Source organism: Pomacea canaliculata, linkage group LG6, assembly GCF_003073045.1.
Source record: "Pomacea canaliculata isolate SZHN2017 linkage group LG6, ASM307304v1, whole genome shotgun sequence".
NCBI lineage: Eukaryota > Metazoa > Mollusca > Gastropoda > Architaenioglossa > Ampullariidae > Pomacea > Pomacea canaliculata.
The window spans coordinates 26468838-26483987 of NC_037595.1; the positions used below are offsets into that span (position 1 = coordinate 26468838).

The following is a 15150-nucleotide window of genomic DNA, read 5'->3' on the forward strand; positions in this document are numbered from 1 at the left end:
GCGAGAAGATGCTAATCAAGCAACGGGTGTCCGACATGTTTTCCTTGTTCAATCCTCTCTCCCTTCTTTTTTTTCCAATATTCTCTTGGTTCTTGGCAATAAAATCTACAGCAAATGGCGACACAATAACTAGGCCTCACATTTTACATGCTATAACCTTGGCTTACTTTTTTTTTTTTTTTTTGAGGGGAGGATAATACGACTTTCCTTTGGCCGACTTCGATTACGCCGCGGTCAGTGAAAGCGGTTATGGGGAGGGAAAGACTTTATTAGTATCGCAAAATAGTGTCATGGCGGGGAATGCAGCTGGGGAAAGTAGGGGGAAGTGAAGTGCAGCTGTGGCGGCTTCCTCTCTGTGGATGATTTGCCGAAACCATTCAAGTCCACGAATGGAAAAGCTATCGTTTCCACGACACCGTTAACTGGGGGGCTGGGAGGGTTTGAGGTATGGTGGTAGTGGGCCGGAACTGGAGGACTTTCGAAATGATCCTGTGAAGGAGATGAAAATGAAGGCTGGGTACTTCCATCTTCCTGCCCAGCTGTTGACTTTTTTTCTCTCTCCCTGCATCATGGTTGCCAAAGATATATATAATCAGTAATCACGTAGAGATGGTGCGAGAAATTCTGGAGCAATGTAGTAATGGTGATACAGAGATATTGCAGTATTATTTGCAACGAAGCTTCTTGTTTGTTTGTTTGTTTGTTTGTTTGTTTGTTTGTTTGTTTGTTTGTTTGTTTGTTTGTTTGTTTGTTTGTTAATATTCCTCACAACACCCCTACGATATCGTTCTTACAAAGCGCCGTAAGATTCCTGTAGTTTCTTGCGGGTCTGTTACGTAAGACATTTAATTATGTTGCTGCATTCGACTCTGTTGGCTGTCATAGCTACATTTTATTTTTTTATTTATTGTTTGACTCTATGAGAGAGAGAAGGATGCGTGTCCTTTTATCGTAGCTGAAAAAATAAGGTCGGCTTCTAGTGGCATTTTACGCTGGATAACGCCTTTTCTGTTCGCATTTGTGCCCTTATATTTCAAGCTGAAATCAGAGAACATTTTTTTTCAACATTCAACTTTATTGGTTACGTAATTCACCAACAGTGTCTGTTATGGAGGTCCGGGGAATTTAATTTTTTTTTACCTTTTTGAGTGAGCGTTTGACTTTGTTGAGTCGCAGTTGCCTACTTCCTCTTCTGTGTGGCTCGTGACTGTGTAATCAGCCTGGAGTGTCGTAATACGTCATAATACGCCATAATACGCCCCCAGTCACTTGGACCCGCAGACGTCTCCAGAGAGAACAGTTGGCTCAAGATGGATGATAGTAAATGTCTTAGTGTTGGGGCTTACAGGACACATCAGGTGTATAATTGTTTCCTGACTATTGGTAACAGCTCAGTCCAAGAGACTATTGCACCAAACGGTAGGTGAATACCCGTCTTCCGTTCTTGAGATACACTCTTACCGAAATCACAGAAAGAGGTCAAAATGGATTCCAGCTGTCCTCTTGGCTGGGGCCTTCATGGCAGACAAGTATCCATGAGGTTGTCTACAGCAGACGGCTTTACCCAATCATTAGAAAATGCATCCCACTAGTCCTTTAAGGATGATTGGGTTTTTTAATACGAGTAAAACGCTCTCCCAATGTTTTCATGGACCATTAGGTTTGTCGCTAATCAAGGAGTCCTTGTCTCATTCAAACGGAAATCGCGGGTTTCTGTGCTGCTTGTTCCAGAGGGGTTTTCCGAGGTCGGTGAAGTCAGACTTTGATGTCTTCCATTTCTCACCAGGATTCCAGTCGCCCTTTGCGTCATATCCGTAGTAATCTCTCTACCTCGCATAATTTTTTTTTCTGTCTTTCTGCCGTTTTCCATTTCTTTCATTCATTCTTTTTGTGTGTGTGTCTCTGCGTTTGTTTGTTGTTTTTTTTTTCTTTTTTCCACATTTTCTTGTCGTACATTCTGTCTTCCGTCCGATCTTCCTTTCTTTGCAAACTTAGATGTTTATGTAGCCGAAGACTCTCGCCGGAAGAGTGTGGGGTGGAGTCCAGACCAGTATTTGACAACGAGATCCCGTTATTGTGAGACGTTAAGCTACAGTGTGCTTATCACTCTTACTGGTGGCCTTCACGGGGAGGGAGGGCAAAGAGCAGGTCACGTGATCGATGTGCCAGGACTTCTTCGGCTGAGTGCTGCGGGACAGGTGATAGATGGCGCCTTGTAAGCACGTGCATAGTTAAGTAAATGCTTCATCATGGATTCTTCTCTCTCCCTTTCTCTCTGAGCTTACAAAGTTTATCTGTAACTCAGTTTTATTTTTCATACGTGTTTCTGTAAAAGTATTTTATATGCCTGCATAGTCTTTATATGGTTAAACTAACCAGATGTAAGCAATATTTAATATATTTTATACACACACATTTGATAAGTTGAGATGCACATTTAAGAGGCGTTTCACAGCAAATATGTGGATTTGTTTTTAATAAGGATACTTTTGAGTAGAGCCCAAATTTCATTACTGTATGTCAGAACTGGGTTTATCTAAGAATCATTTTCCAATGGACAGATACATAGAATTCAGTTGTCGTGGAGCTTTTAAATTAAATCACTCCTTCCTTTAAAATTCTCACTACGCTCATGCAGTTCATGCATAATTCACTCGAGCTCACACCGAAACTCATCTTAGTTTCCTATTTGTAAATAGTTGCCACCTTCGCTTCTGTATTTGCATAAAACCGATGTTCGTATGAGAAGAACGGTCCCCAGGGGCAGAGATACTGAAAATGTTCCTTTAAAAAAAGGTGCGTGGTGTTGTCATGCAAATACTGTTAGCTGTAAAGCGAGCATATTTCTCTCTGTTGTCTCCTTTCCTTTTGTTCTTTTTTTATTTTTTATTTTTGTTTTTCTTTTTTCCCCTACACTTGTAAGCTGTAAGGAAACGTTGTACACCGCACGTGCATTGATCGCCACGTGATTCATGGCGCAGGCCAACCAGAAGGTGACATGTTTTCATCGGTTCTCATTTCCATGTAAATGTCTTGCCGGATCTTAGCAGCACAAAAACAAAAACAAAGAATGAATAGGAGAGGTGAGAGCCGAACACCACTGCATTTATATGTAAATGTGAACAAAAGCTTAGCCTCATTCTAGCGAACTGGAGAAGAAAACAAAGTAAGAACCCAGAGAGTTTTGACCTCGAAAGACCTCCTGTCCCACGCTTTGAAGGCTTTGAGTACACTTCAAAAAAGGAAAACAACTCATATTTATTTGTCATCAATGACTTACATGATGTAATGTTCTTTAGCGTCCTGTTTGATTCTTGATTACAGACATTTTGTACTGTTGGGTCTCCTCTCCTCCTCCCCGACCGAATGTTATACTTCGTCAGATTTATTTATGTGCAGTTTCTTAGATGTGTCTGTGAAACTTTGATCGCTGATGATGAAACTGTATTTAACCCTACATTGAAAGGGTAGTTGACTCATCAAATTCAGTTCTTTTCTGTCTTTTCAACTTTTGTAAATTTTCTGCATCGCCGCGAGTGTAAACTTTGCACGAAATCCCACTCAGAAAACGCTCTCAACACTATTGATAAGACTTTATAAGAACAAGTTTCTTTTTAACTGAGGATGATGGTTTTGGATGAAATCAGAGAGACATAAAATGTTGAAACTCTGGTTTTCTCTGAAAGTAAATGTTGCCTTGTTTTATCGTCGTCGTCGTTGCTGTAGTCGTTGTCTTAATTACTCTAAGAGACCAGCTCTCGAAAGGAAGCTGTCGGTCATCCTCAGAACATCCACATGCTTGTCCAGCTCGGAGGGACATCGTTAAAGGCCGGAGGAGCCTGCACTCCTGTAGGATGTGCTGCGCCGTCTGTTCTGCGTCCTCACAAGAGTACATTGGGGATGACACAAGATGTAACTTCCGGTATAGGGAGTGGGTGCATTAGGCTGTTTAACCTTGTTCTGCGGCGCAAAACGATCACCTGGTGGGCCCTAGACAGATGATGGTAGCTGTCTGCTGCACTTCCTTAATGATGGTCTGTTTAGCTCACTTTTTTTTACAGCCAGACTGTTTACACATCTTCGCCGTCGGTAAACTGTACTGAAACCGTTTGAAACGCGGCCGGAAGTTTTAACGCGATAAATGTCATTGACAAGACTGCATCGATCTTTCTGGAATCACAAGATAATTTAAAAAAAACTGTCTAGATGACATTTAATCAAGCGGATCGCACGTGAGAAAAGTCTAGCATTTGTAGAAAACAGAACCTGGGTATCTCACGCTATATCTTTATCTGTCATTGATAGTCTTGTGGGCGTATTAAGCGGGTGGATGGCGTGGGTGCGGTCACAACAAGCGGGTAGGTGTGTCGGTGCACCCAGAGAACTGTCGTCACCTGAAGGCTGGAGCTGGTGTGGGTGGTTCATGCGTGTTAAAACCTCGTTGGTGGAGGGGAAGAGAACGTGGCTGACTTCAGCGACAGGAAGTCGACAGCCTGGAGGCCTCTGACGTCAAGCTGACAGACAGTGATGACGTCAAAATTTGCGATACAGTGACGTCAAAACCTGACGTCAGACATCGTTGTTCCACAAGTCCGGCGGTGGCTGTAATTCTGCAGGGTGGTCATAAAGTCTGCAAACACTTGAGAGCCTACATATACATACTAAATGTCATGTTAACATCGCATGGCAATAGCGTGCTGTGTTCCGCGTGTTGACGCGTGCTAGCAATGCAAAGATGCACGCACTGTGCACAACTCGTTCACTCGCTGTTCATTCACTCAAAAACAAAGCAAAGACTGTGTGGCATGCGGTGGGATTGGCTTCCCTACCGTGCTATACCATACCGTCGGTAAACAGGTCGTTGACAAGGTTGTCTTGAGAGTGACAGGTCTGTAGGTCGGGTTTCTCTCACAAAACAAGGTGATTTATAGATGAAACCTGTTTATCTGTATTCTTCCCTATTCCGATGACGTAGTCTGCACATCAAGGAGTACATTGAGGTAAACTTTTATTGCAGCGGAGTAAGAACAAGAGAAGAGCGGCCACTTCTCCACATCCTTTCTTCTTTTCTTCTAATCAAGAGTTCATTGTGTGTGTGTGGGGGGGGAGGTTTGAGATGTGGGGGGAGGAGGGCTTGTAAAGTGGCAATCAACCACAAGTAGGCATAAATTAATCTTGTTTCCTGTTTAGAAGTCCCGCTTTTTAAGTGGTCGGCGGTAGGGGAGGTAAGGGAAGGAGGAAGGATTTTTCTTACGTCGTGCGCGTGTGTGACGTCAGGTGAGAGGCTGGACACCTGCCTGCTCCTCCCGCCGTCTGGGTTCTCCTGCCAGGCTACGTGTGACGTTCGCACCTCGCCAGGCGCGCGCGCACTGCAACACGTCATTTGTCTGGGCCGTGACGTAACCTTTGGTGGTGGAGCGCGTGAAAGGTGCCAGGCGTGAACTCGCGCGACGACGACAGTTCCGCCACCCACCTCTGCTTTTGTCGTTATTGTTGGAGAGTTCAGAGGAATGGTATGACGACTTTTGTTCTTGTTGAGGGACGTTTCCCTCCTCTCTATCACTCCCTGTCTGCATGGGAAGTTAGAAGTGGGGTGGATGAAAGAATACAGCACAGCTGTCTGACCGGTGGATGTTTTCCCTCTCCATGTATTTCTGAGGCGCCTGTTGGTGTCTTGATCAAAACACTAAAAATAAAAATTTCAACTGGAACGTTGAGAGTTATTACGATGAGTGTTAATTCGGTGTCTTGTTTCGTACAAAGCCATTGGTTGTATGTGCTGTGTCTGAGATTGGAGCTGCCTCCGCGGACACTTGTTCTTAAATACCCGGATTCTCCTTTCCGCTTTGGCGAACATTGTCACATCCATACACCAGGATAGGTGCTTACATGAATTTTACCGATTGTGCTTGTTAGTGGACCTGATGCTATGGCTACGCCAGATCCTATCTAGCTTGGCCATTGCCGCTTTTGGTGTTGCGATCCTGATGCTGATATCTGTCCTTCCATTGTTGTTTCCCCAAACCCTCTCCATCTGTTTCCGCCACTACCGCAACGTCCCACCGGTACCGTTATAGCTCGCGGATGAGTTGTTGCACTTGGTGGCGCTGGTGTAACGTGTGTACACTTCATACTTGCTGATGGACTTTCCGTTTGCTTTGGTTCCAATAGCACACCTTTCGCTGTCCCCACGCTGGAGCCTGCCGATAGGGAGCGCGGTCGTTGTTGATCCGGGTCTTGACCGATCTGGCACGTTGTCTGCGGCGTACATCCATGGTCCTAATATATTAATGCGAAGCATAGCAGTGTAATGGTGAGGAATGTTACAGTGTAATGTCACCGCTGCACTCAGAGCTCGTCTCGGGACACCTGTTTGTGACACCTGTTTGCGAGGCTGGGCGTTGGGGGTTTCTGGTGTCGTTGATTCGAATCTGGTCTCGGTGATACTGTTCTTTTTTTGCGTGTGCCACCTATTGGCGGGACCGGAGGATTTTCCGTGAAATAGTCTTTGTTGTTGGCTAGGGTACTTCTTTTGGTTCCTTTTGTGGCAACATTCAGTCAGCAGGTAGTGAGAGCGTACGCAGTGCCAAAAGGTCGAAGCACGCGCGTGTGCATGAAAGGGCTCTTTCACCATCGGGTTCCATTTAATGATTTAAAGCTTTTAACAAATAACTAATTTGAAACAAACGTTTATTTACTTATTTTTGTGTCTGTACAAATATATTTTATGTTCTTAAATGATGTATAGACAGGCTTCATTTGATGCTAAGAAAATTATGTTTTCGTTCTTATTCTTCTTTAAGTGTCTCTGTGTGTGAAGGATGGTCGTTAAAAATGTAATAAGTGTTATTTCTTGTCTGTTGCTGTTTTAGATTAAAATAAATCCATTTTGTTATGATTTAGCAAGCGCACCACGGGGAAATTTAAAGACGGTAAACAAAACATTACTGCACATAACTGTTGTCTTTGCAAGGATTCGCTCTTGTAATAATTATTGGGCGACAGCTGTGTGGATGCAACTGTGCAAATGTTCACACTTGTAAGGCTCTCTCCCAACTTTTGTTTCGGAATGAAGTGTGTGATGCTGCATGCAGCATGCAACTTTCTTAATACTTTCCTGCGCGCCTACCAGAGATGTTCGTGCTGACCCTGTAGGCAGCTGCGATGCTTGCATTTTTTTTTCTTTTTTGCTGACTTTCATATCCACGATATCTACCTGAGTTCTACCTGATTTCTCTGAAATGGACACGAAAAAGTCGACCACTTTCTACTGAACAATTTTTTCTTCCTTTTTTGCTTGCACAGTTTTCTCCTTTCGATTGTTGAGGCATATACTCACCGAGAAAACAGAAAATGTTAACTTTCTCCTGTCTTTATTTATTGTTGCAACAATGGATAACACAACAGTGATCGTTTCCATCAGCCTGTACATGTTTGTATGTCTCGATAAAGCCATGCCAAAGCAAGCGTGCCCCGAGCTACCGCTGTGACCACCGGGGCATGCGCTAATACTATTTGACGAGATGCCCTCATTTGCCCTTTCCCCTTACACCGTGAGGTCATGGCCACGGGGTGGTGGTGTTGGGGAAAGGGGATGCGGGAAAGAGGAAGAACGGTAACGGTAGGGTATTGTCACCAGACAAAGGGACATCCGAAAGTCTTTGTGGCTGAATTTGCTGGGAAGCGGTTTTTGTTTTTGTTTTTTTCTTTTTTTACATGTACTTTATTTTTTTTTTAACGGCGCAAGGACGTAGCGTGTTTTCAGGAGCAGTAACTCTAGCCTCACAAGAGGCTCATGGAGTGATGGCCGGAAGCTAGGGCGTGCGCTGGCTGGCTAGACGAGCACGTGCGCCATCAGATGAGGGAGATTGAGGAGATAACGTGGGGGGTGGGGAGGTAATGGAACTCTTCCGTGTGAAGGGTGAGGATAGGACAACGTCATCACGTTGGTAATACAGGGAGCTGTGTCGTCATCATGCAGATATACTGACCGCACAGACCGTGACCACAGTCACCTCGCATGTTCCGAACGTCTGTTTAGACAGCGGGGGAGGAGTTAGTGGGGAGGATGTTTGTTTGTCGGGGAAGGGAAGCGGGGTACAGGCTTTGTTTCCATACTCTGCAGCACGGGCTCTTGTCTTTGACATGACAGGTGGCTAGTGGTTGTTAATGCCGTCAGATCAAGCACCAGGCATCCGTTAACACCCAGCGCCACCGTTCGGGGACCCTTGTCTCAACTTGCCTACTCCAGGGGCTGTAAACCTCGTTTTTCTCCTGGTAAACGGCTTACAGAGGAAGGCGGTTCACTCCACGTTGTCCCTGCGCGGGAAAGAGGCCGTGTAATGACCGGCTAGAACGCCCCCAAAACTCGTTGCTTCTTGTCATCGACGTCAGTCCACGTTCTGTCCCTTCGCGCGCCTTTGACCCCTAGCGGGATAGTCGCCTTCATAAAGAAGATTATGAAGGGAGAGGAGAGGGGAAGAGCTGTGAAGAGAGTGTCGGTAGGTGAGAAAGGGATGAAGAGATGACAGACTTAATATCTGTCGCTCGTCAAGCTTCGAGTCCTCTCCTCCCTCTTCCCGGCTGCCCGACAATCTCGCCCATCCCCATCCTTCCTGTTTCAGTCTTGACCATGTTGACAAAGCGGCTGTACGAGATCATGATCGCGCATGCGTTTGGCCCCATACCGGAAGGTGCAGGCAAAAGTCAGGCGCGTGCGCTTTTGGCCCTTCCGGAAGTTGGCGGACTGCACGTGCAGGAAGTGGAGGGGGTGGTGATTAGGTTCTGGGTCTTTTCCTTAAACTTAAAGAGAAAAAAATAAGAGGAAGCAAGGAAATGAGAAAGGGGGAGAAAAAAAAGGAAGAATGTCTTGAACGTTTGAGCACTACCAAAACAAAATGATGTTTTTGATATGGCGCCACTGTGACGGTTTGTGAGGGGAGCTGCTTTGACTTTGCTGTTTTTGTGATTCGTGTGACGTGCTGCTCGTAAGTAGTTTATGTACATTGCACGATGGCGTGACACTGCGACCAGAAAAAAATAATAATCCGTATGATGGCGCTGCTGCCGCTGAAACTACGACATGCGTGATGGTATCGCATTGCTCATCACTCCCAAAAATAAAAAAATGGCGGCGAACTCATATATCATAGTTGCCTTCAAACTCTTCATACTAGATGTCTGGAGATGAAAGGAGTTCACGATATGTCAGAGAGTGGATTTCCTGGATTGGCTGTGTGTACGATGGCCGTTCATCTCGAGTACCCTCAAAACTCAGCGTGCTCCTTGACGCAGCAGTGCATAAACCAAAGGTCGTCCAGCTTCCCTTCCTCCTCGTTTTTCTTGCATAAGCTATGATTGAAAATAATAATTGTGGGTAAAAAGGGTGAAACAAACGTTTTAGGTAATTTAGTTCGAGTAGAATACATGATTCGGGTGTAAGAGATGAATGGTCGACAAAAGTAGAAGATAAACATTACACCATATAAATATGGATCATAGTTTTGTTAATAAGTACCTAGGGTACGTAGCTTCGACTACGGTAATGTTTTTGAAGCAAGCAGAGACCGTGGACATAGCGATTAGCCAACATCAAAACCAGAAGAGGTCACACCGATACTTAGGGTGAAGGTCACAAGCAAGCATAAATCTCCGAAAAGGCGGATAGGATGCTCGGTACAGTGCGAAATCATTGCGAGGTGGAAGCACTTTCCCTCCAAAAGTCATAGGATACTCGGGTGTTGTCCAAACTTGCTGTGGATAGTAGACGTATGTAGGAATTTCTTCGGCGTAGTATTTAGAGCCACCGGTAACATCTTAAAACGAAGGGGATAATCGTCGTATAAACAACGTACACCTTGTAGTTCATGACTAACCACAGAGAGAAAGAAAATATTCCTGCTAAAGTAGGTGACAGTTGACTAACGGTATACATGTATTCTTGTATTATTTTCAGCTGCCGCCAGCCACACCTGTACTCAGTTTATGTGAGGTTATATTGAAAACTAGAGCGCAGCAATATTACATATGGAAGATCATTGTTGTGTAATATGAATATTTTCTGCACAGCAATATTGAGGATTACTATATGGCACTGTTCAAGGTTACTGCACTAAAATTTTGCGGATTAATCCATTGTTATATTGTCCACTGCGTTGTTTTATGAAGAGTATTTTTTACTTCAGAGTTGGGGGTTATTGTGTGGTAATTTGTGAGGATTACTGTAATGTGAAGCAGTAGAGTATAATAACGAGTAATGCTGCAGTGTAATGTTGAGTAACACTGCAAGTGTTTGTGTGTAAAGAAGTCTGTCCATCCGTGGAACAGCTCCGAGACAGAGTGACATCTGGCAGTTTTCTTCTGCTTGTTGCAGGAAAGCGATAGCCAAGAGCAACTTCAGTCACACAACCTACCTCCACCCGCAGCATGCCGAGTACCCGGGGTACAAGAAGCCAGACGTCAAATCACTTATTGACTGGACGGTAAGTCACCGAGCGTGTGTATATGTGTGTGAGGTGGAAGATAAGACAGTAGAACTCGTCCACCAATAGAACAAATAAGATCGCTTTGCTTATGTGTGGAGAAAATCTACACCCTTTAAAAAACTTTACACAAGCCTACAATGTTCTATCCTCATGCTTTCGTCGAATTAAAAATAAACTTGCACTGTCTAGACATAGTCATGGGCAAGCTGCTTTTTTACAGCCCTTTCTGGTTGTTAAAAAACAACAACAACAGCCGTCAGCGCTGATTTATTTCCATGTATTAAATGGATCCGTGACCGGATAATCGATTGAAATTAATTACGCGCCGACATTTTTTTTTTAATCTTGTAAACTTCTCTCGTTGTCTCATTCATCTCTATGTCTCCTCTCTCTCCCCCTATTGACCAGAGAAGACTGTCCCAGTGTGTCAGTAGAAGCCAGTGATATCATTAGCCAGTGACGTGCGGTGCGTGACGGCACGGCATTAGTCACGGCGCACCGTGTGATGAACACATAAGTCTGTGTCATAACGTGTTGTTTCACACAACCAAACACACCGATCTGTCAGTCAGCTTCCGTGAACCGTGCAATCATCTTATTAGGTGTTTTTTCTTTTTTTCGTATTAATGCAAAATGAACAGGTAGCGGGATATACAGGCAATATTCACAGCAAAATGTCACATGCTACAGCGTTCCATCCAAAGGTTGGGCAACCCAGAATACAGAATACATTTCTTTTTTTTCTTTTTTTTTTTTTTTTTTAGTTTTCGATTGAAAGTGAGAAGAATAAAAAGCGAAAGCAGACCGATTCCATCCACCCACCAAAAAAAAAAAAAAAAAAGTGTGATATCCATGTATATGAAAATGTGTTTATATATATATATAAAAGAAAGAATTTCCTGGTGCGGTGTACCTGACAGACACACAGCCTAACGAGGTACTCGAGTCTGATTTCCCCCGGTGCGTGGCCACCCGGCAGCTCGCCCAGTTCGGTAATCAGGCAGCAGCTGTCGTCGTGTCGTCGTCTATCAATAAAGGTGTCGGCCAAAGCAGTCGTCGCCGTCAGCGACGGGCCAAGCATCCAGTGTAAGTCAACAGCCAGAAATAAAGCCTCCTCCCCACGGAACGTCAGGACAGACGTAAATACTTCACCCACCTCTTTTTTTTTTCCTCCCTCCGCCCATCTCCCGCCTCCCAGCCGCTGTCCCACCATCAAGCACCATATCCAACCCTCATCACTAGACACCTTTTCGCGTGAACCTTTTGAACTTTTGTTTCCTGTGAAGTATAAAAGCAAGTGATCTCGTTTTAAGGACGTTTGAGAGCCAAGTTATAAAGAATGTTATTTTAAAATGATATAATAATCTGAAGAAGCAGTCATTACTTATGTTGACATCCAAACGATCACGAGTGTTTGCTGCTTTTGCGTGGCAGCTATACATTTCGTAATTCCGATTTCAGTGAATAGCTTAAAATCAAAAAATAATTGTTCCGAAATAAATAAGAAGAAATAGAGTACAAAGCCATGGATGTTGTAAAAAGAGGTTTATGATTATTCACGAAAGACTGCTTTCCGTACAGGTTTATTAGTGTTGTAAACGGGGTGTGAAACAGTCCACACCTGGCCCCGTGCCCTCCGGTGGCCTTTCCCCGCCCCCCTCGCTACTGTGTGAAGAAAGCTTACGTGCAGTTAACTGCAGAAATGCCACGGTTGGCATGATAATGGCTGCAGCCTCATAAAAAGAGGATTTGATCGTGGATTTGATGCATGCCTACGGAAAGTTGCCAGCATCTTGTGGACTTGCATGAGGCGTCGTTACAGCAGGCATGCCTTCGTATCAAGAGGCAAAATTTATTCGTTCCTTCTCTTTCTCTTTTCTTACTGCCTTCTTGCGCTCATCAGCTCACTTGGTTCTTTAGTATTAAAAACATCTTCACCTAAGACAAGAAAGATATCAGCAATGTCCTGATTGACCGCTTTTGTTTTTTACAGACCAGATCATTATTCCAGTCATAGGAGAGGGTTCTTTTAATGCAGGGTGTGGATAGTGAGATCGATCTCCTAAAATTCCGAGTTTAAGGCTTTTTTTTTTTTTAAATGAGTGTATGTGCTCCTTGAGGACATAGTCAGGGTATATTAAAGTAGGGTGACATTCGCGCTTTCAGCTGAAAAATATGATAAAAAATGTCCAACGGTTATAAAAAAAAAAACGGAACAAGTTCATAAAACCATGGACGTGTGTAGGTGGACTGCTGTCTGCCAAGACCAACGCTTAGCCTCCTGCGAAATTATCCGCTGTTAGTCTCGGCGAGCCTAAAGACAGAATGTGACTAAACCGGAAGCTTTGTACACACCTGCCTCGTTTTAGTAGTTAACTGGAAAAATAAATCGTCTGCCAGCAGTCCAGTAATACAAGTTCGGGATGAAACGCAAGCTTCCACCAGTGTCCTTTAACGCAAAGCATCTCTCACTGACTGTAAAGACCTCTAAGGTAACTGGCAAGAAACTACCTCCGAGGATGCCGACGGGGGACACTGACTGCCAAATGTGGGCTTAACTCATGACGACTGAAAGATGACAGATGGGTTTGGGCCGACTTGTACCAAGGCCTAGCAGAGTTGTGCCGAAGAATGGCCGTTAAACCGAAGCTATATCGAAGTCTGACCGAGTTCTGCCGAAGTCTGACCGAGTTATACCGAAGTATAGTCGAGTTCTCGAGGTGTGACAATGTTGGGGATTGACGGTGTTCGGCACTTCAAAATGTCAGCGGTTATTTGACCGGCGAGAGGCGAGAACCCTGACTGTCCTAGCTAGAGCTACGACGGTGGCCTCCCCTATCAAGCAACGGTCGCGTCTCCCTATCGGTATGTTATGCGGGAGGAAGAAAGCGGAGGCGGTTGGGAATGTGATGAATTCACTCTGCCGTCCGACCTCCTTCCTTCCTACCTCATCGTTTCCTCCTCCCCACCCCTGGAGCAGCAACTCAACGTGGACAAACCGTTGCCGTCGCGCTGGCGAGGAACATCATGACAGACCTCGCCTGCAGCGAAAGAGCTCTTGATCAGCTGGAAATGAGTGTTTGGAGGGCAATAGTGACGGTTATTACTGGTAACCTGTAGCCGGGCTGATGCCACCGCTGTCTATGGCGACCGGCCAGGATTGATGGCAGCTCAGCACATCACGAACAAGGGCCCCGGATTGACTGTTGCCTGTCAGATGTCCCATTACTGTGCGCCCCAGACTAGAATAGCTCCCCGCCGCATGCGAGGTAATTGGATCCTGATTGCTTGGTGGCTAACCGCTTTCCCTCTATGATTTAAATGTACATCAGCGATGTTTGATGCTAGTCAGTGTTTGCTTGTGTTATTGCTTGCTCGCTCTACATTTGTTAGTGTGTGTGTATTGGAATAAAAATGTTGTGTCTTATGCGAAAGGTGTGTGTCGCGGTATGGAGGATATTAAGCCAGAAAGCTTGATCATTAAAGCTACTTGATCCCATGTGATTATGTCGAATGATTAACTTCGGGCTTTACTTAAATGACAGCTGCTTTATTGCAAGAGTGAAGGACAGAAGCATATTGCAAGAGAAGTACATTTTCACATTGCAGTAACACGGATATGTAACGGCGCTGCCGAGGAACGGAAGAATCTGTAACAGTCTGAATGTGCTGACTCGTTGGGAATACTCGCTACTACGTGCTCTGCACAACTTCACTACTCCTGAGTTCTAAAGGTTTTGCAACATTCACTGAGACTACTATTGGGGGCGATGAGCGCAGATCAGGCACCCGGCGATGGTCTGGTGTGTCTCTTTTAACAGGTGTTGATTCTGCGCGGTGCGGCCTCACATACGTCAGCAAAATAACTGATGGCGAGCAGTCTGTAGTAGTCCCAGAGGAAGAAGCATGCTAGGCTCCTGCTGTCCAGAGTCTAGAATAAGTGTGCCCCCGACTAAATCCCTCCACCTCCCAACTCACTCAGCCCTCCAACGGAACAGAATAAATATCACGAAGCCTGTTTTCCAACATCTCTGGGAGGATCCGTTGTTCCGAGTTCTGTGCTTAAAGTTGAGTCAACGGACTTACGCTTAAGTTGATGTTTGATTGAGCTCTGGCCCACATCGCACATCGGGAACCCTGGGATGTTTTGTTGTTCTGCCGCGTTGTAGCTTTTGCTGCTGACGGCGTAAAAACGTCAGTCTCTTGCTGCCACTAGCACTATTCTCCCATTGGGGTAATTTACTCCCCGCCATCCTCCCGCATACACCCTGGGTAACGACGATGACACGTAGCCAAGAGCCCAGAGAGATTCTGGGCTGCACGTGGCCACAGCACGATTGGCTGTGATGTTAGTGTTAGTAATGTTAGTACTTTACCTTCCATCATCACACCGCGAGCGATTGGTTTCAGCACTGGCGTCCGAATCCTAGAGCGCGCTGGTTCGATACCCGTGTGGCGCACAAACCCTTAGTTGACAAAGCCGTCAGGAAATATGGCTTTTATCTCAGTGAGAGTTGCGGAAGGTAAAGAAACGAGAATTAGAGATGAGCATCACCCTCACAAAAAAAAAAAAAAAAAAAAGAAAAGAAAAGTGCGGTCTGTAACATCTCACTCTCCAAACAAACTTGAAAAGAAAATGTCAAGGAGACGACTTGTAGCTTTATTA

General features: G+C 45.0%; 1 protein-coding gene across 10 annotated transcripts in view; it reads left to right on the forward strand.

Moving 5' to 3' along the window:
• LOC112567067 (diacylglycerol kinase zeta-like) overlaps positions 1 to 15150 on the forward strand; it is a 121492-nt gene that overhangs the window by 49706 nt on the left and 56636 nt on the right. For all 10 annotated transcript variants that reach the window (XR_003099738.1, XM_025243599.1, XM_025243601.1 and 7 more), the window contains one exon: positions 10373 to 10481. Coding sequence is in view for 9 of the 10 variants with exons in the window: in XM_025243599.1 (XP_025099384.1) it covers positions 10373 to 10481 (109 nt within the window). In the remaining variant the exon portion in view is untranslated. The remainder of the gene's footprint in view (positions 1 to 10372; positions 10482 to 15150) is intronic.